Below are 26052 nucleotides of genomic sequence, written 5' to 3' on the forward strand. Positions count from 1 at the left end.
CACACTTCTCCACATTAAACTCCATTTGCCACCTCTCAGCCCAGCTCTGCAGCTTATCTATGTCCCTCTGTAACCTGCAACATCCTTCCGCACTGTCTACAACTCCACCGACTTTAGTGTCGTCTGCAAATTTACTCACCCATCCTTCTGCGCCCTCCTCTAGGTCATTTATAAAAATGACAAACAGCAACGGCCCCAGAACAGATCCTTGTGGTACGCCACTCGTAACTGAACTCCATTCTGAACATTTCCCATCAACTACCACTCTCTGTCTTCTTTCAACTAGCCAATTTCTGATCCACATCTCTAAATCACCCTCAATCCCCAGCCTCCGTATTTTCTGCAATAGCCGACCGTGGGGAACCTTATCAAACGCTTTACTGAAATCCATATACACCACATCAACTGCTCTACCCTCGTCTACCTGTTCAGTCACCTTCTCAAAGAACTCGATAAGGTTTGTGAGGCATGACCTACCCTTCACAAAACCATGCTGACTATCCCTAATCATATTATTCCTATCTAGATGATTATAAATCGTATCTTTTATAATCCTCTCCAAGACTTTACCCACCACAGACGTTAGGCTCACCGGCCTATAGTTACCTGGGTTATCTCTACTCCCCTTCTTGAACAAAGGGACCACATTTGCTATCCTCCAGTCCTCTGGCACTATTCCTGTAGCCAATGATGACCTAAAAATCAAAGCCAAAGGCTCAGCAATCTCTTCCCTGGCTTCCCAGAGAATCCTAGGATAAATCCCATCTGGCCCCGGGGACTTATCTATTTTCACCTTGTCCAGAATTGCCAACACTTCTTCCCTACGCACCTCAATGCCATCTATTCTAATAGCCTGGGTCTCAGCATTCTCCTCCACAATATTATCTTTTTCTTGAGTGAATACTGACGAAAAGTATTCATTTAGTATCTCGCTTATCTCCTCAGCCTCCACACACAACTTCCCACCACTGTCCTTGACTGGCCCTACTCTTACCCTAGTCATTCTTTTATTCCTGACATACCTATAGAAAGCTTTTGGGTTTTCCTTGATCCTACCTGCCAAAGACTTCTCATGTCCCCTCCTTGCTCGTCTCAGCTCTCTCTTTAGATCCTTCCTCGCTTCCTTGTAACTATCAAGCGCCCCAACTGAAACTTCACGCCTCATCTTCACATAGGCCTCCTTCTTCCTCTTAACAAGAGATTCCACTTCTTTGGTAAACCACGGTTCCCTCGCTCGACCCCTTCCTCCCTGCCTGACTGGTACGTACTTATCAAGAACATGCAATAGCTGTTCCTTGAACAAGCTCCACATATCCAGTGTGCCCAACCCTTGCAGCCTACTTCTCCAACCAACACATCCTAAGTCATGTCTAATGGCATCATAATTGCCCTTCCCCCAGCTATAACTCTTGCTCTGCGGGGTATACTTATCCCTTTCCATCACTAACGTAAAAGTCACCGAATTGTGGTCACTGTCTCCAAAGTGTTCACCTACCTCCAGATCTAACACCTGGCCTGGTTCATTACCCAAAACCAAATCCAAAGTGGCCTCACCTCTTGTTGGCCTGTCAACATATTGTGTCAGAAAACCCTCCTGCACACATTGTACAAAGAACGACCCATCCAATGTACTCGAACTATATCTTTTCCAGTCAATATTAGGAAAGTTAAAGTCTCCCATAACAACTACCCTGTTACTTTCGCTCTTTTCCAGAATCATCTTCGCCATCCTTTCCTCTACATCTCTAGAACTATTAGGTGGCCTATAGAAAACTCCCAACAGGGTGACCTCTCCTTTCCTGTTTCTAACCTCAGCCCATACTACCTCGGAAGAACAGTCCCCATCTTGCATCCTTTCTACCACCGTAATACTGTCCTTGACTAGCAGCGCCACACCTCCCCCTCTTTTGCCCCCTTCTCTGAGCTTACTAAAGCACCTAAACCCCGGAACCTGCAACAACCATTCCTGTCCCTGCTCTATCCATGTCTCTGAAATGGCCACAACATCGAAGTCCCAGGTACCAACCCATGCTGCCAGTTCCCCTACCTTATTTCGTATACTCCTGGCATTGAAATAGACACACTTCAAACCACAGACCTGAACACTGCCGCCCTCCTGCGAAGTCAAAACTGTGCTCCTGACCTCTCTACTCTCAATCTCTCGCACCCCAAAACTACAATCCAGGTTCCCATGCCCCTGCTGAATTAGTTTAAACCCCCCCAAAGAGTACTAACAAATCTCCCCCCCAGGATATTGGTGCCCCTCAGGTTCAGATGTAGACCATCCTGTCTATAGAGGTCCCACCTTCCCCAGAAAGAGCCCCAGTTATCCAGAAATCTGAATCCCTCCCGCCTGCACCATCCCTGTAGCCACGTGTTTAATTGCTCTCTCTCCCTATTCCTCATCTCACTATCACGTGGCACGGGCAACAACCCAGAGATAACAACTCTGTTTGTTCTCGCTCTGAGCTTCCATCCTAGCTCCCTAAAGGCCTGCCTGACATCCTTGTCCCCTTTCCTACCTATGTCGTTAGTGCCAATGTGGACTACGACTTGGGGCTGCTCCCCCTCCCCCTTAAGGACCCGGAAAACACGATCCGAGACATCACGTACCCTTGCACCTGGGAGGCAACATACCAAACGTGAGTCTCTCTCGCTCCCACAAAATCTCCTATCTGTGCCCCTGACTATTGAGTCCCCAATTACTAATGTTCTACTCCTTTCCCCCCTTCCCTTCTGAGCAACAGGGACAGACTCCGTGCCAGAGGCCCGTACCCCATGGCTTACCCCTGGTAAGTCCCCCCCCCCACAAGTATCCAAAACGGTATACTTGTTACTCAGGGGAACGACCGCAGGGGGTCCCTGCACTGACTGCTTCTTCCCAGTCCCTCTTACAGTTACCCATCTATCTCCAGTCTTTGGTGTAACTACTTCCCTGAAGCTCCTATCTATGACCCCCTCTGCCTCCCGAATGATCCGAAGTTCATCCAGCTCAAGCTCCAGGTCCCTAACACGGTTTTTGAGGAGCTGGAGTTGGGTGCACTTCCCACAGATGAAATCAGCAGGGACACTGACGGCGTCCCTCACCTCAAACATTCTGCAGGAGGAGCATTGTACTGCCTTCCCTGACATCCCCTCTAGATTAAAAAAAAACAAGAAAAAGAAAAAGAAAGGAAGAGCTTACCTGATATTACCTCAAACCCTGATCCCGCTGAAAGGTAAGCAAATTTAAAGGCACTCACTCACCTTCACGACAGGCCCCTGCTCCCGCTTCCCAACCACCGTGGGGTGGGGGGGTTGGTTAGAGGAGGTTGGTAGAGGATAATAAATTTCCAAAAACTGCAGTTAATGCAGAGGAACTTGATGCAATAGCATTACTAGGACGACTGTTGAATAAACTAATGGGATTTAAGGCAGATAAGTCTCCGGGACCTGATGGCCTGCACCCTAGGGTATTAAGCGGGGTGGCAGCAGTGATAGTGGATGCGTTGGTTCTGATATTTCAGAATTCCCTGGATTCTGGAAAGTCTTGGTGGATTGGTAACACGCTTATGTGACGCTCGTATTCAAAAGGGAAAGAGGCAAAAAGTAGGAAACTATAGACCAGTTAGCTTGACCTCTGTGGTGAGGAAATTGCTGGAATCAATCATTATGACTGAACATTTGGAAAGACAAAGCTCAATCCATCATTGTCAGCATGGTTTTATGAAGGGCAAGTCATGCTTGACAAACGTGCTTGAGTTCTTTGAGAATGTAACCAGCAAGGTGGATAATGGAGAAACTGTGGATGTGGTATATCTGGACTTCCAGAAGGCGGTTTGACAAGGTGCCGTATAAAAGACTGATCCAGAAGGTGAGATTGCAGGGGATTGTGGATAGAGTACTGGATTAGATTGAGGATTGGCTGACTGACAGAAAATAAGAGGGTTGGGTTAAATGGTCCTTCTCTGGCTGGTGAACTATAACTAGCGGGGTGCCACAGGGTTCAGTCCTCTGACCTCAACTTTACAATCTACACAAATGATCTGCAAGCAGGGAGAGTGTGAAACATAGCGAAATGTGTGGATAATCCTAAAATAAGTGGGAAAGCAGGCAGTGAAGAGGAGATAAAGATTTTACAGATGGATATAGATAGGCTAGGAGATTGGGCCAAAATTTGGCAGATGGCGTTTAAGGTGGATTAGGGTGAGGTTATCCATTTTGGCCAAAAAATGAAAAAAGACATTATTATCCAAATGGAAAACATTCAACATGTGTCTGGACAGAGGGATCTGGGTGGCTTTGTTCATGAATAGCAGAAAGTCGGTACACAGTACATCATGGAATTGAAAAAGGCAAAAGGAATGTTAGCATTTCGTGCAAAAGGACTGGAGTCTTTTTTTATTCACTTACGTGATGTTGGTGTTGCTAGTTAGACCAGCATTTATTGCCCATCCCTAATTACCCTTCAGAAGGTGGTGGTGAGTTGCCTTCTTGAACCGCTGCAGTCATTGAGATGTAGGTACACCCACTTTGTTGTTCGGGAGAGAGTTCCAGGATTTTGACCCAGCGACAGTGAAAGAACGTCAATATATTTCCATGTAAGGGAGGTGAGTGACTTGGAGCGGAATCTACAGGTGGTGGGCTTCCCAGCTATCTGCTGCTCTTGTCCTTCTAGATGGTAACGGTTGTGGGTTTGGAAGGTGCTGTCTAAAGAATCTTGGTGAGTTCTTGCAGTGCATCTTGTAGATGATACACATGGCGGCTACTGTTCGTTGGTGGTGGCCTGTTTGAATATTTGTGGGAGGAGGAACAATCTTTGATGTTGTCGAGCTTCTTGAGTGTTGTTGGAGCTGTACTCTTCCAGGCAAGTGTAGAGTATTCCATTGCACTCCTGACTTGTGCCTTGTAGATGGCAAGCAGGCTTGGGGATGTCAGGAGGTGAGTTGCTTGCCATAGGATTCCTAGCTTTTGACCTGCTCTGGTGGCCACAGTATTAATATGGCTAGTCCAGTTCAGTTTCTGATCAATGGTAACCCCCAGGATGTTGATTGTGGAGGATTCAGCGATGGTGATGCCATTGAACATCATGGGGAAATGGTTAGATCCTCTCGTATAAAAGTAGAGATGTGTTATTGCATTATATAGGGTATTTATTGAGACCACAGGAATATTATGTCCAGTCTTGGTTCCCTTATTTGAGGAACAATGTGGTCGCTTTGCAGGGAGTTCAGAAGAAGTCCACCAGATGGATTCCGGGGATGAAAGGATTGATGTGGAATACAACGTTGACAAATGTGAGGTTATCCATTTTGGTAGGAATAACAGCAAACGGGATTATTATTTAAACGATAAAATATTAAAGCATGCTGCTGTTCAGAGAGACTTGGGTGTGCTAGTGCATGAGTCACAGAAGGTTGGTTTACAAGTGCAACAGGTGATTAAGAAGGCAAATGGAATTTTGTCCTTCATTGCTAGAGGGATGGAGTTTAAGACTAGGGAGGTTATGTTGCAATTGTATAAGGTGTTAGTGCGGCCACACCTGGAGTATTGTGTTCAGGTTTGGTCTCCTTACTTGAGAAAGGACGTACTGGTGCTGGAGGGTGTGCAGAGGAGATTCACTAGGTTAATCCCAGAGCTGAAGGGGTTGGATTATGAGGAGAGGTTGAGTAGACTGGGACTGTACTCGTTGGAATTTAGAAGGATGAGGGGGGATCTTATAGAAACATTTAAAATTATGAAGGGAATAGATAGGATAGATGCGGGCAGGTTGTTTCCACTGGCGGGTGAAAGCAGAACTAGGGGACATAGCCTCAAAATAAGGGGAAGTAGATTTAGGACTGAGTTTAGGAGGAACTTCTTCACCCAAAGGGTTGTGAATCTATGGAATTCCTTGCCCAGTGAAGCAGTTGAGGCTCCTTCATTACATGTTTTTAAGGTAAAGATAGATAGTTTTTTGAAGAATAAAGGGATTAAGGGTTATGGTGTTCGGGCCGGAAAGTGGAGCTGAGTCCACAAAAGATCAGCCATGATCTCATTGAATGGCGGAGCAGGCTCGAGGAGCCAGATGGCCTACTCCTGCTCCTAGTTCTTATGTTCTTATGTATAAGGAGAGATTAAACAGTTTGGGCTTATACTCGCTGGAGTTTAGAACGATGAGTGGGGACCTGATTGAGGTATATAAAATAATAAAAGGGATTTAGAAAGTAAAGTCAACCAAATATTTCCCCTTCTGGGGTTTCTGGAATGAGAGGTCACAGATATAGGTTGAGAGGCGGTAGATTTAGAACTGAAATGGGGAGAAACTACTTTCTCGCAGAGAGTGGTGAATTTGTGGAACTCGCTACCCCCTAACGTAGTGGAGTCTGTGTCATTAAATGGTTTCAAGAAGGAGAAAGATGTATTTCTGATCAAAAAGTGGGTTAAAGGGATATGGGGAACAAGTAGGGAGGTGGATTTGAGACCAGGAAGAGATCAGCCATGGTTTGACTGAATGGCGGAGCAGGCTAGAGGGACTGAATTGCCTACCTTCTCCTAATTCCTATGTTCCTATGACCTTCTGAGTGTAGGACAGCTAATCTCTGAATCATGCAAGTTCTGTTTTGTATTGTATATTCACTCCGTGAGGGGAATCAAGGAATAAATGTTTAAAGTAAAATATTTAGTCTTGTTTGACCAAAGTAAGAAAGCTCAGTTAAAGTCAGTGAGAAGAATTTTCTAAAATATTGATATCCGTTTCTGAATCATCCTGAAGTACTTGTCCCATCCTAACTACCCAAGATCTTTAAAGCCAGAATCCTCCAGATAGAGCCCATTAATTGGGATGTTATCTGAATGAATTAATTCAGGCTATATAACTAAACAACATGGCACGGTGGCACAGTGGTTAGCATTGCTGCCTCATAGCACCAAGGGCCCGGCTTCGATTACGACCTCTGGTGACTGTGTGTGGAGTTTGCACATTCTCCCCGTGCCTGTGTGGGTTTCCTCCAGGTGCTCCAATTCTCTCCCACAGTCCAAAGATGTGCAGGTTAGGTGGATTGGCCATGCTAAAATTGCCCATATTTGGATGGGTTTATAGAGAAAGGGTGGGGATTGGGCTTCGTGAGGGTGGTCTTTTGCAGGATCGGTGCAGACCCGATGGGCCAAATAGCCTGCTGCGCTGTAGGGATTCTATATTAAAAAAACATTCGCTATAGTTTTTGGCCTGCCTTATTCAGGCACAGTAAATTGTGATAACATTTTACTTTTCAATTTGCATATTTTTATTCCTTGGTTTGATGATGAATGCTGGCGGGTAATTGAGATCTGTTGTATATGTGATATATGTTTATGTATGTGTGTGAACATATACATTATATAAGCAAAGTTGCATCTGCCATTGAATTGCACAATCAAAACCAAATACCTGTACCAAGAAAATATTGAACATATATGTGCAAATCAGGGTGCATTGACGTGCATTTTCTGAAAATAAACAATGGAAAGCTGTATTTGAATTTCTTTTCTTACTCTGAATATATTTGCTGCCCTTGGAAATGGGGCCATACACAGCCTTAGGCTATGATTAGCAGCAGCTCAAACCACTGGCTTACTGAAATGTGCTTCTGATAGCAATGGGCCCAGGGATTCCACAGTAGATGAATGAAAGATGTGGTGAAAACATGAGCTACACAAGGGTTTATTCCCCAGGAAATAACAAAGAGAAGGTATTGTGTAGATTGTTCCAACACTTTTTATCTTTGGGAACTTAAAAACAGTTCCTCTGGAACTCATCAACATTCAGAACAGATAATATCTGAAATGCAAACTGTACAGCGATTACCGGTCAAAAGAAGTTCACATAGTCATTAAGAAGGAACTAAAAATAGTGTCTTAGTCATCTGATCACTTTTTGCTTCACAATAAAAGCAAGAAAACCCTTTAGCCAATGACAATGAGGAAAAGTAGACCAGCTTTGAATCTAGCTGCTTAAGAACAATGGGAGAACAACAATAAGCTTTCTATTTTAGACAAATCTCATTCCAAAATTGTGAGGAACAACAAAGAATTGTCGGTTTTGTAAGTAAAGTTCGATCTACCGCCATTTATTTATGTAACGTTACTTCTGGTGAGACGGCAAAATGTTGGCTGTAATGAGAACTTTGGAACATGCCCTTGCTCAAAGCTGTCTTGGAAAAGGGCATTATCGATGCTTTCACTTTCCCCTTTGAGTTTTCCTTTTCTTATTTTCCTTTCCCCCATTTTTTTTCTGATGGGGAATTTTTGTTTTCATCACTTGGCAGTGACCACTACTGAAAACAGTCAAATTTAAATAAGATTAAGATCAAAGATCACTTAGAAGTAGTTCATGAAGAGTTCACAGTTTTGCTTGCTTCAAGAAATGTGATCTGGTAAACATTTGTCCTTATTTGGAATGTAAGAGTTTTTAGGAACACCAAAAAGAGATTCACCCAATAAACTCATTACATTTTTACATTTTACCAAATAAACCTGTTTCTTAGTTTTCTCCATGATTCCTTTTTCAATTTTAATCTCTGTAACTATGTGTCATTGCTTCCTGACTGCAATTATGATGTTTGCTTCACTGTCTTTTTGGCAACTTGTTCGATTGCCCTCCATGTGAACACAAGCTGGCCGACTGCCCCTACACTTGATGCCCTAGATTTTACCCTTCATTATGAGCCCTTCACCATAGTGAACAATTTTCTTGAATGATTGATGATTTTCTTTATCACATTGAAAGCAGTAATTAGGTCACTTCAAAGTCAGTTGCCAAAGAGAAAATAAGCACAGCTTCCTGAACTGTTCCACATGATGCAAATGATCAGCAAAAAAAGAAAATTTAAGGCTTGCATTTCTCTAGCGCTTCTTATGTCATTCACTATGTCTCAAAACACTCACAGCCAATTAAGTCATTTTGAAATCTAGTTTCTGTTGCAATGTAGGATATGGAGCAGCTCCCACAAACTCAAATGTGAACGTGATCAGGTAATTTGTATTCGTAGTGTTGATTGAGGGATAAATAATAGCCTGGTCACTGGTACTAACTCCCTGCTCTTTAATATAGTGCCATGGCATCTTTTACATCCACAAGAGCAGGCAAATGGGGCCTTGATGTACTATTTCATGCAAAAGTTGACACCTCCAACAGTGCTGTATTTCCTCGGTACTTACTGGTGTCACACCTTGATTTTTGTGTTCAAGGTCTGGTGATCCTGCGAATAGTGAGTGACCCTGTCATGCGCGCCAGCAATGCTACAAAATCTATTCTCGTGGAGGGGCACAGCTACCTGCTTCTCTTGGCAAATGCTAAACCCTGCATTTAGATGGTCATTTCATTGGGTACACATGGTTTCTTCATGAAAAATCACTAGAAATCACTGGTCTGTTGCTACTTTAGGACTTGCCCAGTCTGATGCGTTGAACTGAATTGTCTATTTGTGTTGGTAATGACCCACTGACTGGCACTGGACTGTTTATTTTCCTTAAAACCATTGAATGATTGCAGGATTTAAAAATGGCTGTGGCAAAATGTAAGTCCCTTCCATCATGTGTGGTTGATTTGTAAATGGGTAAACTTCTGCCTTAGCTGATGTTTGAGAGAGCTTTTCACCTTGCTGCCTGAATGTAAAATTGGCACAGTGGATCAGCCGATTCAAGGAACTGCCTGTTCTCATTCCCATTGATTTCAGAGAAGTGAAATTCAAGCAGTCAATCACCAACACTAGTTGAAAATCTATCTTTGTGTCTAATACAATTACTGCTTGAATGTTAAGAGCAAATGGTCAGGTTGATATTCAGGAAAGTAGTCTGAACAGGGTATTATTAATAGTACTCTGATTTAAAAGTGGAATAACCATAAGAAATGAGATTTGCATCCGTTTGTTAATTTCACTCATTGGTCATATGTTGTTTCACTTTTATGTAGAAAGTGAGCACTAGAGCTTTCACTGGGAATATTTCTTTGGAAAGATTACTACGCCCAATACTTAAACAGTGCTCAGTTAAATGTGCAATTGCTGTATTCTATTATTCAGATTCAGACACAGTACCATCATCCAATTGTCAGCCATAATTGCTTTTTGCCCAGCAGTCTTCATCCTCTGGTCTTCAACATGGATTCTTACTGTAGGAGGTGGAGAATTCTGAAACTCCTCTGAGAGAATGACCTTTCAGAGCCGCATAGGTCGTTTCAGCTCCCAATGCTGTACACCCCTATCATAATTGTTCTGCTTAACCCTTTCAAATTCTGTATAAATCTGTCCCAGCTGTCTCCTTAAATTCCGAAACATTTGACGATGTGCTTTGGCAACCAATTCATATGCATCTAGAATAGCCATTCTAACCATGTCGTAATTGTTAGACTCAGACTTCTGCTCTGACAGCGAAACATAAGCTTCCTGTGCTTGCCCCGTCTGCTTACTCTGCATGGGTAATGTCCACTTTTCTCTCAGCCGCTACATTACTACATACACTACATTACTCTCAAGCCATAAAAAAAGGTTTCTACCACCTTCTCATCGAATTTTATGAGGACCTATATAAATTTAAATATATCGCCATTGTGTTCCTTTCGAGGATTAAGCACCCCTCTAGTTTCTGGCAGCTTCCCACTCATTTAGAACATAGAACAGTACAGCACAGAACAGGCCCTTCGGCCCTCAATGTTGTGGCGAGCCATGATCACCCCACTCAAACCCACGTATCCACCCTATACCCATAACCCAACAACCCCCCCCCCCAACCTTACTTTTATTAGGACACTACGGGCAATTTAGCATGGCCAATCCACCTAACCCGCACATCTTTGGACTGTGGGAGGAAACCGGAGCACCCGGAGGAAACCCACGCACACAGGGGGAGGACGTGCAGACTCCACACAGACAGTGACCCAGCCGGGAATCAAACCTGGGACCCTGGAGCTGTGAAGCATTTATGCTAACCACCATGCTACCCTGCTGCCCCATTTGAAGGACCTTAACTGGAAGTCTCTCTTTTTATTGTTCCCCTCTCTTTCTTTTTTCTCTCTCCCCATTTCCATCTCCATTTCTTTTTCCTTCATCTCCATTTATATTCTTTGTAGTTCCCTTTCATGCACTAGTTGTAACCAAGTTTCTCCAGCTCAACGTCCCCATCAGAATATATCTCTGATGAACAGCTCACCTGTGTTCCTAGCATTTCTTTCAAATATAAATGTTGAGCAATTGCTTCAATTATCTCCACCTTTCTAGTTCTAGCTGGTACCTCTATTTTTAACTCACCTGTCAGTTCGACTAGGTTGTCCTTGTGAAATTCTTATAAATAAACTCCACCTTATGAAAATGCTTAGCAGCTTCCAGAGCCATCTGTTATATATCATTACAAACCTAGTGTCTCTCTTTAATTCATACTGTAACCCAAATTCAGCGTCTAAGCTTCCAAAAATCCCAGACCCAAGCGCCAAAATATGTTTCAACACCCTCGGTGCGCAGTCAATTCCAGCCTCACTAGTCCGGGCGTCACAACACAAGTGATTCAACCAATAATTCTTATTCTTGTGAAAATACACAAGATCTTTGGCTCTTGGCTATTCACTAATTAGTCACTAGGGGTGAAATTCTCCGACCCCCTGCAGGGTCGGAGAATCACCCGGGGCCGCCGAAAATCCCGCCACCGCCGTGGCAGAAATTCTCCGCCACCCGGGAATTGGCGGGGGAGGGAATCGCGCCGCGGCGAGCCCCCTGCGGCGATTCTCCAGCCCGCGATGGGCCGAAGTCCCGCCGCTGGGAGGCCTCTCCCGCCGCCGAGGTTTGAACCACCTCTGGTGGCGGCGGTGCGAGCGGGCCCCTGGGGTCCTGGGGAGGGTGCGGGGCAATCGGACCCCGGGGGTGCCCGCACGGTGGCCAGGCCCGCGATCGGGGCCCACCGATCGGTGGGCAGGCCAGTGCCGTGGGGGCACTCTTTCTCTTCCGGCACGGCCTCCGCCATGGCGGAGGCAGAAGAGAATCCCCCGCTGACGTCACCACTGGCGCATGCCGAACCGGCGAAGGCCTTTCGGCCAGCCCGGGCAGCGGGCCTGAAAGGCCGCTAGTGCCGGTTTTTGCGCCAGTCGACGTGATGCCAACCGCTCCGGCCCGGGCCTAGCCCCCAAAGGTGCGGAGAATTCCGCACCTTTGGGGAGGCCCGACGCCGGAGTGGTTGGCGCCACTCCCCTACGCCAGGACCCCCTGCCCCGCCGGGTAGGGGAGAATTCCGCCCTAGGTTTGCAAGTTGAAACACAATTACTGTTTATGTATTAACAGGAATAAATCTGAAACATGCAGTAACTGCAGCTGGATAACAAGCAAGCTAGCCTACTACCCCCTTTGATTGCCCCATCCTCTACCACCCCCCCCCCCCCCCCCCCCCAAACACACACACACACACACACACACACAAGACAGACACATACAGAGGGGTGGAAAAGGGTAAAAATATTAAGGTTTACGGTAAAAAGGTACAAGTTCTTCAGATAATGAGGTCTTCAGTGCACCTTCTTTGTCGTATGAGTGCAGTTTAAAGTCTCTGGCCTACAGCCTGTAATGATCTTCTTTGCAGTTTCATAGTATATCTTACTCTCAGTTTTTCTGGGAGATTCCTCTGGCTTCACAACAGCTTGTTCTTAGACAGAGTGTTATCAGATTCTGGTCTCTCATTGCACAGCCTTTTCTGGAGAGAATTATTGGATTCTGAACCTTTCCTGCACAGCCTGTAATGTTTATTCTGTAAACAGATCCAGGCATTTTGGCAGTTCAGAAAACACTGTCTTTCTGCAGGAGAAGAGTGGGAAAAAGAGAGATTTTCTCTCTTAGCTGCCAAAGTAAAACTGAAACCTCTTCAGGTCCCTAAACTATTTTAGCGTGAACAGATCCAATCACTGCCTGTTACCAAGCTGGGCATAGCCTCCTGGCCCATTCATTGGCTATCAACCAAATCAATCAAAGTGAGTCATCACTGATGCCTCCAGGATTCTTCCTGCTTGATTTAAAGATACAGGCCATTGCTTCGGCTTGAGTTAAAGATGCAGGTTACCTTCAAGACACATGCCAATAAATCATCTGTAGGTCAAAAAATGTAATAGCAAAAAAAAAATGGAGGGACCCTTACATGGACACTTAATTGGGATCATTTGCAGCAGTTTCTTTGGGTGTTGCAAGTGCCCTCAGATCTTAAATGACATCTGTCCCACTTGATGACATATTGGTGAGGATGTTAGTGTACGCAGTAAACAAGTACCAGGCATATGCAGAGCAGATATCAGTGAGTTCAGTGCTCCTGCTATCCCCCCCCTCAACCTGGCAGAGTGGAACAAGTGTTCAGTATCAGGCAGGATTCTCTTCCCCACCCTCACTCTTACTGGCAGTATTTAAAGGGGTCATGCCTACTTATGGGATGGCTGCTGGTTGATTTCTTCTGGATGTTGGTGCTTTCCATTGTTGCAAAAATGTGCAGGGAATGTTGGGGCAGGTGCTGAAAGGATTTTTGCTGCCTTCAAGGCTTATACAGAAACCAGTTGTTTCAGATATGGGTACACCAGCCATTCCCCTTGGAATACAACATAACTTGGAGAATGGAAAATGACCATGCAGAGCAGAACAATTTGCTGTAGGTCTCTCACCAGCTGGTGACATGCTCTCGCAGTGTTCAGGTACCGGTTTTTCGACCTGAACCTCAGCAAGGAACAGTGACATCTACACGTCAGTAAGAATGTCCTCACACAAATCTGACACTTGCTGCAGCCACAGGTAAAACCTCAAAGCAGGGTAAGAATGACATTGCCAGTGACTGTCAAGGTAACCATGACCCATGATGTTTTATGTGGCTGGCTTCTGCAGGCTGGAACTGGACATATATGCAATATTTTAAGGTTACATAACCGATGCATTGTATTCATTCAGACCTTGCTGCATTTTATAATCCCTTGCCAGAGCGAAACAGATGGAATGAACACAAAGTTTCATCTGGATTGCAGACAGCAGAACTCGTGTGCAACCTTGCACTCTGGCAAACTGGCAGCTGCGCCATCCTTGACCCCTGCTTTAACTGCAGTCCACTTATGTCCAGTATCTCACCGGGTGCACATTGCACCACCGTGTTATCCTCTAAATTATGTATTGTGTCAGTACCCGAGTTGGTGACTACTAGTCTGAAATTGAGTGTTGATATGTCTTTGTTGTTGCTGTCTACTTGCTATTCCTCCACTGCCTGGATGAGTATACAGTTTTGATATTTGAAAGGAGAAAGACACATGAGTAAGCTTGTAGTGTAGGGAAAGGGGAGAAGTCAGGGATGCAGCTTTTGAATGAGAAGGGATGGGATTGTAAGAGGAGGGGACAGTGGGTTTTGAGAAGAAATAATAGGCAAGAAGCTACAGTCATCTTCTATAATTTCAGGTCTTGCCACTGGTCACTGCTTCAGCAGTCTTCCTGTCAGTAGTGGCCAGCAGAACCTCCTGCATGTGGATCAGGAAAGGCAGTTGCTCCTGCTCCCCTCGATTAGCTCCTGCTATCTCTGAATGTACACCACCTTGTCTTGCAAGAGAGAGGGAAGTATGTCAGTGAGTTTGGTGCAATCTGTAGCTGTCATGGTTGAAGAGCTGACAGTGAATGCAACCTATGAGATGTGCATGTGAGACTTGCAGCAGTGCTAAATATGTAGATTGTGGTAGAGTATGAGAGTCCTGACATAGATTATTGGTAGGTGAATGATAGGGGTGGAGTGAATTGAGCAGTTCAATAGTGCAATTAATGAGATAAACATTTGAAAGATGCATTCACTGACTTTGCCTACTCTTGTGAGATCATTGGACTTGTTGCAGCATTGCATCCAAATCCTCAGGGTTGTAGTGCTGGCATTAAGCTCCATGGCTGTCAGCTCCCATTGCCTTTTCAACAGGGTTCTCTCTCCCCCCCCCCCCCCCTGCAGATACAGAACATTGATCCTACTTTCCACCTCCTCCATCATGGCTTCCAGTTCAGTTCAAAATTCTTGAAGCTCACTCTCGCGTATTGTGCCATTATTCAATGTCACTTATACATGACTGCCAGCATCAAGGCACCTTCCCCTTAAGCAATACAGGCTAACTTTAAGTGACGCTAACCACTTCAAGTATTGATCCCCTACTGATGTAACCAGTCAATAGTTGGTGCTGGCCAGATGCTGGAACCATTGATATGGGCAGGCAACACAATATTGGCATTTTGCCAGTATCACAGTCAACTGGCACAAGTCGATTGCATGTCATGATCCCTTACCCATTTTCGGGGGCTATTGGATTTCACCTTTCATGTCTCTTATGATTGTAAATCATTTTTTATATGCAAATAGAGTGTCTCAAAGCCTGCAACCTCCAGATCAAGTCCACGCCAGATTTTGAACCTTGCTGGTTTTCAAAAATAAATCAGAACCTTAATTCAATTACTATTGGGACACATGAACTCACGAGAATAAGTTTTTTTGGAATACACATTGAAATGTTTTCTATCCATTTGAGTTTTGAGACTTTCTCGAGCACCTTCCTGCCAAGGAGTTTCACCTGACTTTCTTGTTGATGCTAACAAAGCTGGATCTGACATATTGGGGGCGTCGGATGGCTTTTAAAATAATTACTTTAACTTTATTGATCGACACAGTGTATCACTGTCAGTATCTAAAATTCTATTTTTTTAAATCTGCACAGAGCTGTCCATTATGTTAGCCATTGGAGATGGGTTGGGTGCTCCTTTACGGTCAGGTTGGGTAGATCAGGCCGAGCTGGGCCAGATGGGGGTCAAAGATCGGTCCGATCACTTGGTGTATGGGCAATGTCAGGCAGGTAAAGTGGATAAACACTCTGCACGCTGCTGCATCTTAGCAGCAACTCTTCGAACAAGCCAGTGTTTTTTCACTTATCTAATAGGACAAGCCCTTTGACGTTGTTTCTTCAGAGCAGCATGGTAGCACAGTGGTTAGCACAGTTGCTTCACAGCTCCAGGGTCCCGGGTTCGATTCCTGGCTTGGGTCACTGTCTGTGCGGTGTCTGCGTGGGTTTCCTCCGGGTGCTTCGGTTTCCTCCCACAGTCCAAAGATGTGCAGGTTAGGTGGATTGGCCATGCTAAATTGCCCTTAATGTCCAAAAAAGGTTGGGTGGGGTTAAGGCAGGGGTGGGCAAACTACGGCCCGCGGGCCGCATGCGGCCTGACAAGGTTTTTATGCGGCCCGCCAATGAGGTGCCCGGAATCATAACCGGCATTTTTGAAAAGCCGCCGGGGAAAAGCCGCTGAAGTAAATGCGCTTATTCAATAAGCGCATTTACTTCAGCGGCTTTTCCCCGGCGGCTTTTCAAAAATGCCGGTTATGATTCCGGGCACCTCATTGGCATAAAAACGCGCGTAGTGGGGTGGATGAGTGGGGCTGTCTCATTGGTTGGTTTAGTTGGGTGTGCAACCAATAGGAGTCCAGGTTACAAACAATAAGCCTTATTATTGTTTGTAACCTGGACTCCTATTGGTCGCACACCCAACTAAACCGACCAATAAGGTAGCCCCACTCATCCACCCCACTACGCGCGTTTTTATCGTTGACTTGGCTGGGCTGTGCTTCTGTCAGTGTTAAGGATCAGCACAAGCAACTTGACACCTGATTTCAACAAACTGGTAAATGACTGCAGTCAGATGCATCATTCTCATTGACATTGTTCTGTTACTTACTGAGTTACTTTGTTTTTCAAATAAATGTGCTTTTTTTTCTTTAAAGACCTTTTATTTTGGCTATTTAAAATATTAATTATTTTACTTAATATACTATGCGGCCCTTTAAAATTGTGAATTTCTGAATGTGGCCCTTGCACGGAAAAGTTTGCCCACCCCTGGGTTAAGGGGATATGGTGGAGGCGTGGGCTTAAGTGGGGTGCTGCTTCCAAGGGCCAAATGACCACCTTCTGCCCTGTAAATTCTATGATTCTATGACTTAAAATTATTGCACGGGCCATAAAATAATGTCCGGTTTTCAGACAGCCGTGGTTTTCGTGCTCATCTGCATAAATCTCGGTCAATCAACTGGAGTAGATAGTAATGGTGGTGCAATGATATTGGATGGAGCAGGCAGCAGAGATGTGTCGTGATGTAAGCTCATTGCATGTCAAGCTTCTGCAGCGAATGATCAACCCATGTTTATAATATTACTTTATTGATATAACATTCAACAGAAACATTGTGTCAGTGCGCATTTTGAGCTGGTACTTTATTTTGACAGGCATTATCTTTGCCATAGTCACTTACTAGCTACACTAATGGTGGAAATGGGATACAACTGAGATAACGTAACAGCTCCTACAACCTCCTTCCCAATTCTGACAAAAGTCCTGTTTTGATTTAAGAATTTTCAATATAAAACTGCGAAATGTTTTTGTATAACTGGTAAAATGTAGCTTTGTGCCTCAGTAGGCTGATTGTTTTCTGTGTCCCACGAACAGGCCAACGTCTGTTTGGAGAGACCATCCTTGGCCTGACACAAGGTTCCGTGTCTGATCTGCTGGCACGGCCCAAACCCTGGCACAAGCTGAGCCTGAAGGGAAGGGAGCCTTTTGTCCGCATGCAGCTCTGGCTCAATGACCCAAGCAATGTTGAGAAGCTGATGGACATGAAACGAATGGAAAAGAAAGGTAAATGAATCAACATCTTAAACTGAACTTTAGTGGACCAGTCCTTTGTTACAATATTAAGTCACGGACTGTTTACTATGCTTTTTGCATTCTCCATTGTTTATGGCCATGAAATGGTAACTTTTTCATATTTTGGTGAAAATATCCGTTAAATTGAATCTGCTTCCTTGGACTTTGGGGCTTTTAGATTCGTAAATGCAACAATAAAGTTAGCTAATGACCAAAAACCAGCATAGTTTGGGCACAATTGGAGTATACATTATTCAAGGATAGGGCACCCTCGGATCCCTAATTATATACTTCAGACCCATTCCAAGCCAGTCACCAAGGAGCTCTTCAAGCACGTGACACTCCAACCTCCCAGGTGTAAGGGGAAGGAAGAAATTGTTCAATTAGGGAGTGGTCCCTTATTCAAAAATACACCTCAAACATGATTTTGTTGCTCAAATTTAGTGTTTTTAATTTGATGAAGTTTCAAACACAGACATTGGACTGCTAAATTTCCATGTAAGAATAAGATTTTTTTTGCCAGGAGTGTCTGTAGGAAAATATAATTTGAACTTGTGGTCTCTTCAACTAATTGGCATAGCAACTACTTAATGCCTACTGTATTCTGAACAAACAGAAACGATTGTGCCATTGTCAGTGCAAGCATTAAATGTCCTTTTGCAGTGCGGCTTTACAATTAAGCCCATGCCTTTTCTAAGTTGACATCTCTGAAGTTTTGCAGATTTGAAATGCTGACTATTGAAAGAAGAGTATTCATCAATGCTTCTCAATCAAAAACCCATTCCATTTTCATGATCCTTTTGTATTTAGCAAGGGGCAAAGAATTCAATTCTAAATTTTCAACTGTTAAACTTTTGGAAGTGAAATTAGAGATCAGTGTGTTTTTTTAAATCAGTGGATGGCTATAATTCTTCTTTGACAGGATTGAAAAACGGCATTCACACATTGAGCAAACGTATTTGTTTTCAGCTATAATGTACATTTTTACCTGGCCAGTGTGAACTGCTGCCTTAATTTGTAAAACTGTTGAGAAGTGAGGGAGTGCCACCTACTGGACTGGTTGTGGTAGATATTTGCTCAATGTTGTTCATCCAGTGCCACTGCTGTAGCATAGAATTGGGGCTATCTAACTTGGCTGCAGGGGAATAGTGTGTTAAGAAAATATCTAATGGGAGATGAATTACTTTTTTTAAAATATGAAGAAGCAAAGCATAAATATCTCCAGTAAACCTGACCAGAAATAATCTCTGTGAATTATGTTACTTTTGTTATAAACGTATCAAAAATACTCAAAATATATGTTTTTATTATTTGGTTTTTCCTCTGGTTGCCCTCCGGTTATAATCTTGTGGTTGTGAGCTCAGATCTGATGAAAGCAAGCTGTGAAATTGAATGCAATAAATCTAGTCATTTGTGGGCTGGCAGAAGAAAAATAAGCAAGAAAACTCCCGGTGTCATAAAAACCTGATTGGTTCATTAATGGAAGAGAAGCTGCCAGCTCTCCGTCTGGTCATATTGTTGACATTTAATGCCATCGGGGAATCTAGTAATAGGCAGAGACATTGCTTTGCCAGTGTCACCTATTTCCCAAGAGCAAATTAACTAATTATCACTCAAATATTGAATAGTCAGTAGTTATTGTCATTGTAATAATATAATTTGATATATTTGTTTTTCTTACAATTAAACTGGACATCAAATTAGCAAATGTAATTACCCTGTAACAAGATGGAATTTCATGACATCATAACGTCACACTCATTATATTCATCCTCAAAACATCACAAGTAGCTTGCAAGATAAAGACTGGGATAAAAAAAATCAAGAAAGGTTTCCCCTTCCAATATTACGTTACATTTATTGCTCCTCCATAGTCCGGGCGGAACTATTGCAGGCACAGGCATCTTGTTGAGATTGGGAAAACCATGCAGTGTTTGACTGGAGGAGCAGTAAATGTGGGAGGGACAGAATCTATGTGGAACCGCTTCTCCAATGACAGATTCTGTGTCTCCTCTGTTGGCTGCTTCAGCCTCAGGTTCCCTGTCTCTCGATCTTGCTGCTGCTCCCGGGACGGAATCTATGATTGGGGGAGAGAGGGCACTTGTGTTTTGAGGAGCTGCAGCAGCAGCACGGGAGAGACAGGAAAGATGGAGAATCAAGATATAGTGCAGGCAGCTGCTCCAGCTGTGTCTGTAAGAGAGAGGGAATGTGAGAGGGAGAATTAGTCTGCTAAGTGAAAGTGTGAATGAGTATGTGCGGGACTGAGGGAGGAAAGATGGCCGCAGGGCCAAAGAGAGAGACTTGCAGCTTATTTTATTTAAGCAAATGATTTCCCAACTTTTTTAAAAATCTTTTTACATCTAAAACCGTCCTTCAGGGCTTGGCTTCCAAGTTTACAAACTACTGCTGGAACAACAATCTCAGCATCCCAATAACCAAAGAAAAAAGTTAAATCCTTTCCATTGGCTTTCTTCCTCCCTTATATTTGTTGAATAAATTAATTTGGGAGTAAAGTTGAAGGATGAGGGGTAGAGAGAGAAAAAATATTGTGAGGGACATCTATTCTTTCCTGTTACCCTTAGATTTTTCTTCTGATGTTTCTGCTATCGAAGCATTAGTTTGCATCTTCTTTGGACTGTCACTGTGACCGTTTTCATTTTTTAAAAAAGTTTTGATGTGTGGAGGAAGGTGGGGGTCTAGTCGATCCAGGAGAACCCAACATTCCAGGCCTTGATATCAGGCTTTAAAATCAGCCACTGGAGGTGGCCAAAGGGGTGCATGTAGGGTCAGAGGGGTGAATGAAGGAAAATTGTTTAATTATTTTTGGATTCTTGGCTATCCTCCCAGCACCAAGTCTCTTGTTTCTTTAATATCCTTTAATGGTGACATAGAGAATGTTTGCAAATTCCTGTTTCGAGAAAAGTTTGGTTTCTAACTTAACTCTTTAGAACTAAGGAGCCCCTGAAAACCAAACAGTTGCCTCCAAAATCAAACAGTAGTCCTCATGAATATCTCGCAAAGAGCTTTCAAAAACAATTTATTGACCCCTAGAACATAACTGTAAGTCCTTTCTTGGTTCATTTAAACAATGCAGGTTTATTACAGCAAATGTATTACAAGATTATTATAGCACACATGTTACAGGTTTATTACAGAACCCATATGTTGTGATTTGTTTATAATTTGTGTTACTAATTGGGTTTAATACATGTTATGCGTGTATTGCAGCATGTGCATTACACGTGTTGCAGTACATATCAGAAATACAATATATAGTTGCCTGTAATTTAGCATGCGCGTAGCAATGATTCTTAAACTGGGGTCCACGGACCTCTGTTTTTCAGGGAGTGTTTGTAAAATAATGTGATCATTTGCTTAACTGAGCAACGCTGACCTATGAATGGATTATGTGGCCGACCGCCATGGCTGGGACTTGGATCTCATCACCACGTGGTCACTTCTGGTTAGGACTTTTTAGTTTAAAGCCCTGCACAGAGTGATTTGGTAGATGTAATGCAGCTTCTTGCATTGCTGCATTGTCACTCAAAGGCATGCACAAAGTCTGAGGCTATCCTTAAGCCAGCCTTCCAGTGCTCTGCAGAGCCATTGCTTAATCAAATTCTACTTATAACTACATGCAACTTTTACAGGTGTTTTATAAATAATCTTTATTGTCACAAGTAAGCTTACATTAACACTGCAATGAAGTTACTGTGAGAAGCCCCTAGTAGTCACATTCCGGCGCCTGTTCGGGTACACCGAGGGAGAATTCAGAATCTCAGCTGGTAAGGGAATTGAACCCGCTCTGCTGGCATTGTTTTGCATCACAAACCAGCTGTCTAGCCTACTGATCTAAACCAGCCCCACTGGTTTTGGCGATGATAAATTGCAATTCCATCCACTTCCATGAATGGAAACACTATCACTTATAAGCTTCCTGCAGTCTTCTGAAGGGCAATTAGGATTGGACAATAAAATCTAGCCTTGCGAGTGACATCTGAATTTATCAGGGGAGTAAAAAAAGGTACAGACCATCCTAATTAGGACATCATCAGTGGGTCCAAATCCTGGAACTCCTTCCCTTTCAGTACTGTGGAAATACCTTCACCACGTGGACTGCAGTTTCTTAAGGTGGCGGCTCGAGGGCAATTACGGATGGGCACTAAATGCTGGTTTTGCCAGCGATGCCTATTTCCAGATTGATTTTTTAAAAGTTTATATCTGTACAATGATCATGGCATGGCCAGCACACGTAAACACATTAATGAATGATAATATTTGCATTAATATGACATTCTATGACTCAGAAGCATGTCATAAAAAATTCCATTTGAGAGGAATTAGCCTTACTTAAGGATCAGTGATCACTGCAGATTTATTGAAGGTAGTTTGCAGTTTATTACTGTTATAATGTACAGGTATCACTAGTAACATCCTCCCCTGCCTTTGCTCTCAGAGGTACATCTAGGCTGTGTATATAGTACAGTTAGGAAGTCATTCTGTGACGAGGGTTATTTGCGAAATTGTAATTGGTAGGCACCTGATATGCAGAAATGTCTTGCCATCTTTACAATTCTCCTTATCTACGCAGTCTCTGATTATCTGCCACTCTTTTCCGAAAGGCTGTTTCAACTGAACATTAACTGTCAAGTATGTGACATGCAAGACTCTACTCTTACAACTTTCTTCAGTGTCATGTCTTAGCGTACATTGTCGCCTGCACACTTCTTTCTTTTGGTTGCTGCACCGTATCCCCTGCTTTGCTCTATCCAAGCGAGCCTTCAGTCTCCATGCCTCCATATCCTGGAACTTTCTCTATTTAAACCATTTTCACTAATTGTCATTCCGATACCTCCTCTGAGACTAACTTCTCCCCGGTATCTGTTCAATATTCATCATACTCCTGAAAAGAAACAGTTTGAACTGATTAGGCACATCAAAGGTGACAAGGACAAACTGCTGTCTTGTTGCTCGTATTTGCCTTCTCTTGCCCTGGTCTCTGGCCACTGCATGCCAGCTCACATTTCCATGATTTCTGCATCTAAAAGCAAGTTCTTAAAGCCTCAGCATGGTGAAGCAATGGAAGGTGAAGGAAATATATGTAATCTGTACGATGTAAAGAAGAGCTGGGTAGCCAGGAAGGAACTCAGAAATGGACTGAGGAGGGCTAGAAGGGGACATTAAAAAGCCCTGACGGGAAAGATTAGGGGAAACCCCAAGACGTTCTACACTTATGTGAGAAATAAGAGGGTGATCAGCGTGAGAGTAGGGCCGATCAAGGATAGTGGAGGGAACTTGTGCCTAGAGTCTGAAGAGATGGGGGAGGCCCTAAATGAATACTTTGCTTCAGTATTGACCAGAGAGAGGGACTTTGTTGAAAATGAAATGAAAAATGAAAATCGCTTATTGTCACAAGTAGGCTTCAAATGAAGTTACTGTGAAAAGCCTCTAGTCACCACATTCCGGCGCCTGTTCGGGGAGGCTGGTACGGGAATTGAACCGTGCTGCTGGCATGCCTCTGCTTTAAAAGCCAACGATTTAGCCCAGTGTGCTAAACCAGTGTGTTGCCCATGAGAATAGTGTGAACCAGGTTAATAGACTCGAACAGGTTGATATTAAGAAGGAGGATGTGGTGGAAATTTTGAAAAGCATCAGGATAGCATCAGGTCCCCTGGACCTGACGGGATATACCCAAGGTTACTACGGGAAGCGAGGGAGGAGATTGCTGCGCCATTGGCGATGGTCTTTGCGTCCTCACTCTCCACTGGAGTAGTACCGGATGATTGGAGGGACACGGATATTGTTCCCCTATTCAACAAAGGCAACAGGGAGATCCCTGGGAATTACAGACCCATCAGTCTTACATCTCTGGTGAGCAAAATATTGGAAAGGATTCTGAGAGATAGGATTTATGATTATTTAGAAAAACATAGTTTGATTAAAGATAGTCAGCATGGAATTGTGAGGGGCAGGTCATGCCTCACAAGCCTCATTGAATTCTTTAAGGATGTGATGAGACACATTGATGAAGGTCGGGCAGTGGATGTGGTGTATATGGATTTCAGTAAGGCATTTGATAAGGTTCCCCATGGTAGGCTCATTCAGAAAGTTAGGAGACATGGGATACAGGGAAATTTGGTTGTCTGGATACAGAATTGGCTGGCCGAAAGAAGACAGCGAGTGGTAGTGAATGGAAAGTATTCCGCCTGGAGGTCGGTGACCAGGGGCGAAATTCTCCGACCCCCAGCAGGGTTGGAGAATCGCCTGGGGCCGCCGAATATCCCGCCCCCGCCGTGGCAGAGATTCTCCGCCACCCGGGAAGTGGCGGGGGCGGGAATCACGCCACTCCGATCGGCGAGGCCCCTGCGGCAATTCTCCGGCCTGCGATGGGCCGAAGTCCCGCCGCTGGGAGGCCTGTCCCACCGCCGAGGTTTGAACCACCTCTGGTGGCGGCGGGATCGGCGGCGTGACCGGGCCTCCGGGGTCCTGGGGGGGCGCGGGGCGATCGGACCCCGGGAGGGTGCCCCCACGGTGGCCAGGCCCGCGATCGGGGCCCTCCGATCAGAGAACGAGCCAGTGCCCTAGGGGCACTCTTTCTCCTCTGCCGCCGCCACAGCCTCAGCCATGGCGGAAGCGGAAGAGAAACCCACAGCCCGCATGCGCCGGTGGTGACGTCAGCGGCAGCTGGCCGCTGACGTCACCGCCGGCGCATGCGCGAACCGGCGAAAGCCTTTCGGCCAGCCCCGCTGCCGGGCGGCGGGCCTGAAAGGCCGCTGGCGCCGGTTTTTGCGCCAGTCGGCGTGGTGGCAACTGCTCCGGCGCGGGGCTAGCCCCCAAAGGTGCGGAGAATACCGCACCTTTGGGGAGGCCCGACCCCGGAGTGGTTGGCGCCACTCCGCTACGCCGGGACCCCCTGACCCGCCGGTTCGTGGAGAATCCCGCCCCAGTGGTGTCCTGCAAGGATCTGTTCTTGGACCTCTGCTCTTTGTGGTTTTTATAAATGACTTGGATGAGGAAGTGGAAGGGTGGGTTAGTAACACTGCCAATGACACGAAGGTTGGGGGAGTTGTAGATAGTGTTGAGGGTTGTTGCAGGTTACAACAGGACATTGACAGGATGCAGAGCTGGGCTGAGAAGTGGCAGATGGAGTTCAACCTTGATAAATGTGAAGTGATTCATTTTGGAAGGTCGAGTTTGAATGCTGAATACAGGGTTAAAGGCAGGATTCTTGGAAGTGTGGAGGAACAGAGGGATCTTGGGGTCCACGTACAGAGATCCCTCAAAGTTGCCACCCAGGTTGATAGGGTTGTTGAGAAGGCGTATGGTGTGTTGGCTTTCATTAACAGGGGGATTGAGTTAAAGAGCCACGAGGTTTTGCTGCAGCTTTATAAAACCCTAGTTAGACCACACTTGGAATATTGTGTCCAGTTCTGCTCGCCTCATCCTAGGAAGGATGTGGAAGCTTTGGAGAAGGTACAGAGGAGATTTACCAGGATGCTGCCTGGACTGGAGGGCATGTCTTGTGAAGAAAAGTTGAGGGAGGGCTTTTCTCACTGGAGCGAAGAAGGCAGAGAGGTGACTTGATAGAGGTGTACAAGGTGATGAGAGGCATGGATAGAGTGGTTAGCCAGAGACTTTTTCCCAGGGTGGAAATGGCTGTCATGAGGGGATATCATTTTAAGGTGATCGGAGGAAGGTATAGGGGAGATGTCGGAGGTCAGTTCTTTTCACAGAGAGTGGTGTTTGTGTGGAATGCACAGCCAGCAGAGGTGGTGGAGTCTGAGCCATTAGGGACATTTAAGCGACTCTTAGACTGGCACATGGACAGCAGTAAATTGAATGGGTGTAGGTTAGGTTGATCTTAGATTAGGATAAATGGTCGGCACAACATCGTGGGCTGAAGGGCCTGTACTGTGCTGTACTGTCCTATGTTCTATGTTCTATGACTTTCGTCCAACAATGATTTTACCACATGATTGATCAGCTATAGCATAGACAATGTTTAGTTGGTGATCTAGATTGGGCAGTCATTACCTTCTATGTAGTTGACTAACCAGTACCTGGTTTCGTAAGTGCAGGTGCTTGCCTCTCCAGTCTGTCACTTTAGATATGAATGGCCCCCAGCATTGGATGCAACATGTCAATGTAACACAGCATTCAACTGGTTGTATGATATATAGAAGTCTCAATTCTCCATTATCATCTCCGGGAAACAGCTTTTGTGTATGAGCGTGAGAGAGCGAGAGAAAGGGTGTGCACAAGTGATGAAATTAAAGATGACCCTTCTCCTTATCCTGAATCTGATAGAGTAAATAGTTTTGGTGCCAATTTGTAGGTGATATTCCAGCCCTCTGAATCCACTTAAAGCCAGAGACATTTGAGGGGCAGCACGATAGCATAGT

At 44.7% G+C, this 26052-nt stretch overlaps 1 protein-coding gene across 7 annotated transcripts in view; it reads left to right on the forward strand.

Moving 5' to 3' along the window:
* Positions 1-26052, forward strand: part of LOC119974568 (protein CASP-like) — a 794954-nt gene that overhangs the window by 648180 nt on the left and 120722 nt on the right. For 5 of the 7 annotated variants that reach the window (XM_038813568.1, XM_038813571.1, XM_038813570.1 and 2 more), the window contains one exon: positions 17453-17641. The exons of the other annotated variants lie outside the window; for them this stretch is intronic. In XM_038813568.1, the coding sequence (XP_038669496.1) occupies positions 17453-17641 (189 nt within the window). The remainder of the gene's footprint in view (positions 1-17452; positions 17642-26052) is intronic. 7 annotated transcript variants of the gene reach the window in all.

Source organism: Scyliorhinus canicula, chromosome 12, assembly GCF_902713615.1.
Source record: "Scyliorhinus canicula chromosome 12, sScyCan1.1, whole genome shotgun sequence".
Lineage (NCBI taxonomy): Eukaryota > Metazoa > Chordata > Chondrichthyes > Carcharhiniformes > Scyliorhinidae > Scyliorhinus > Scyliorhinus canicula.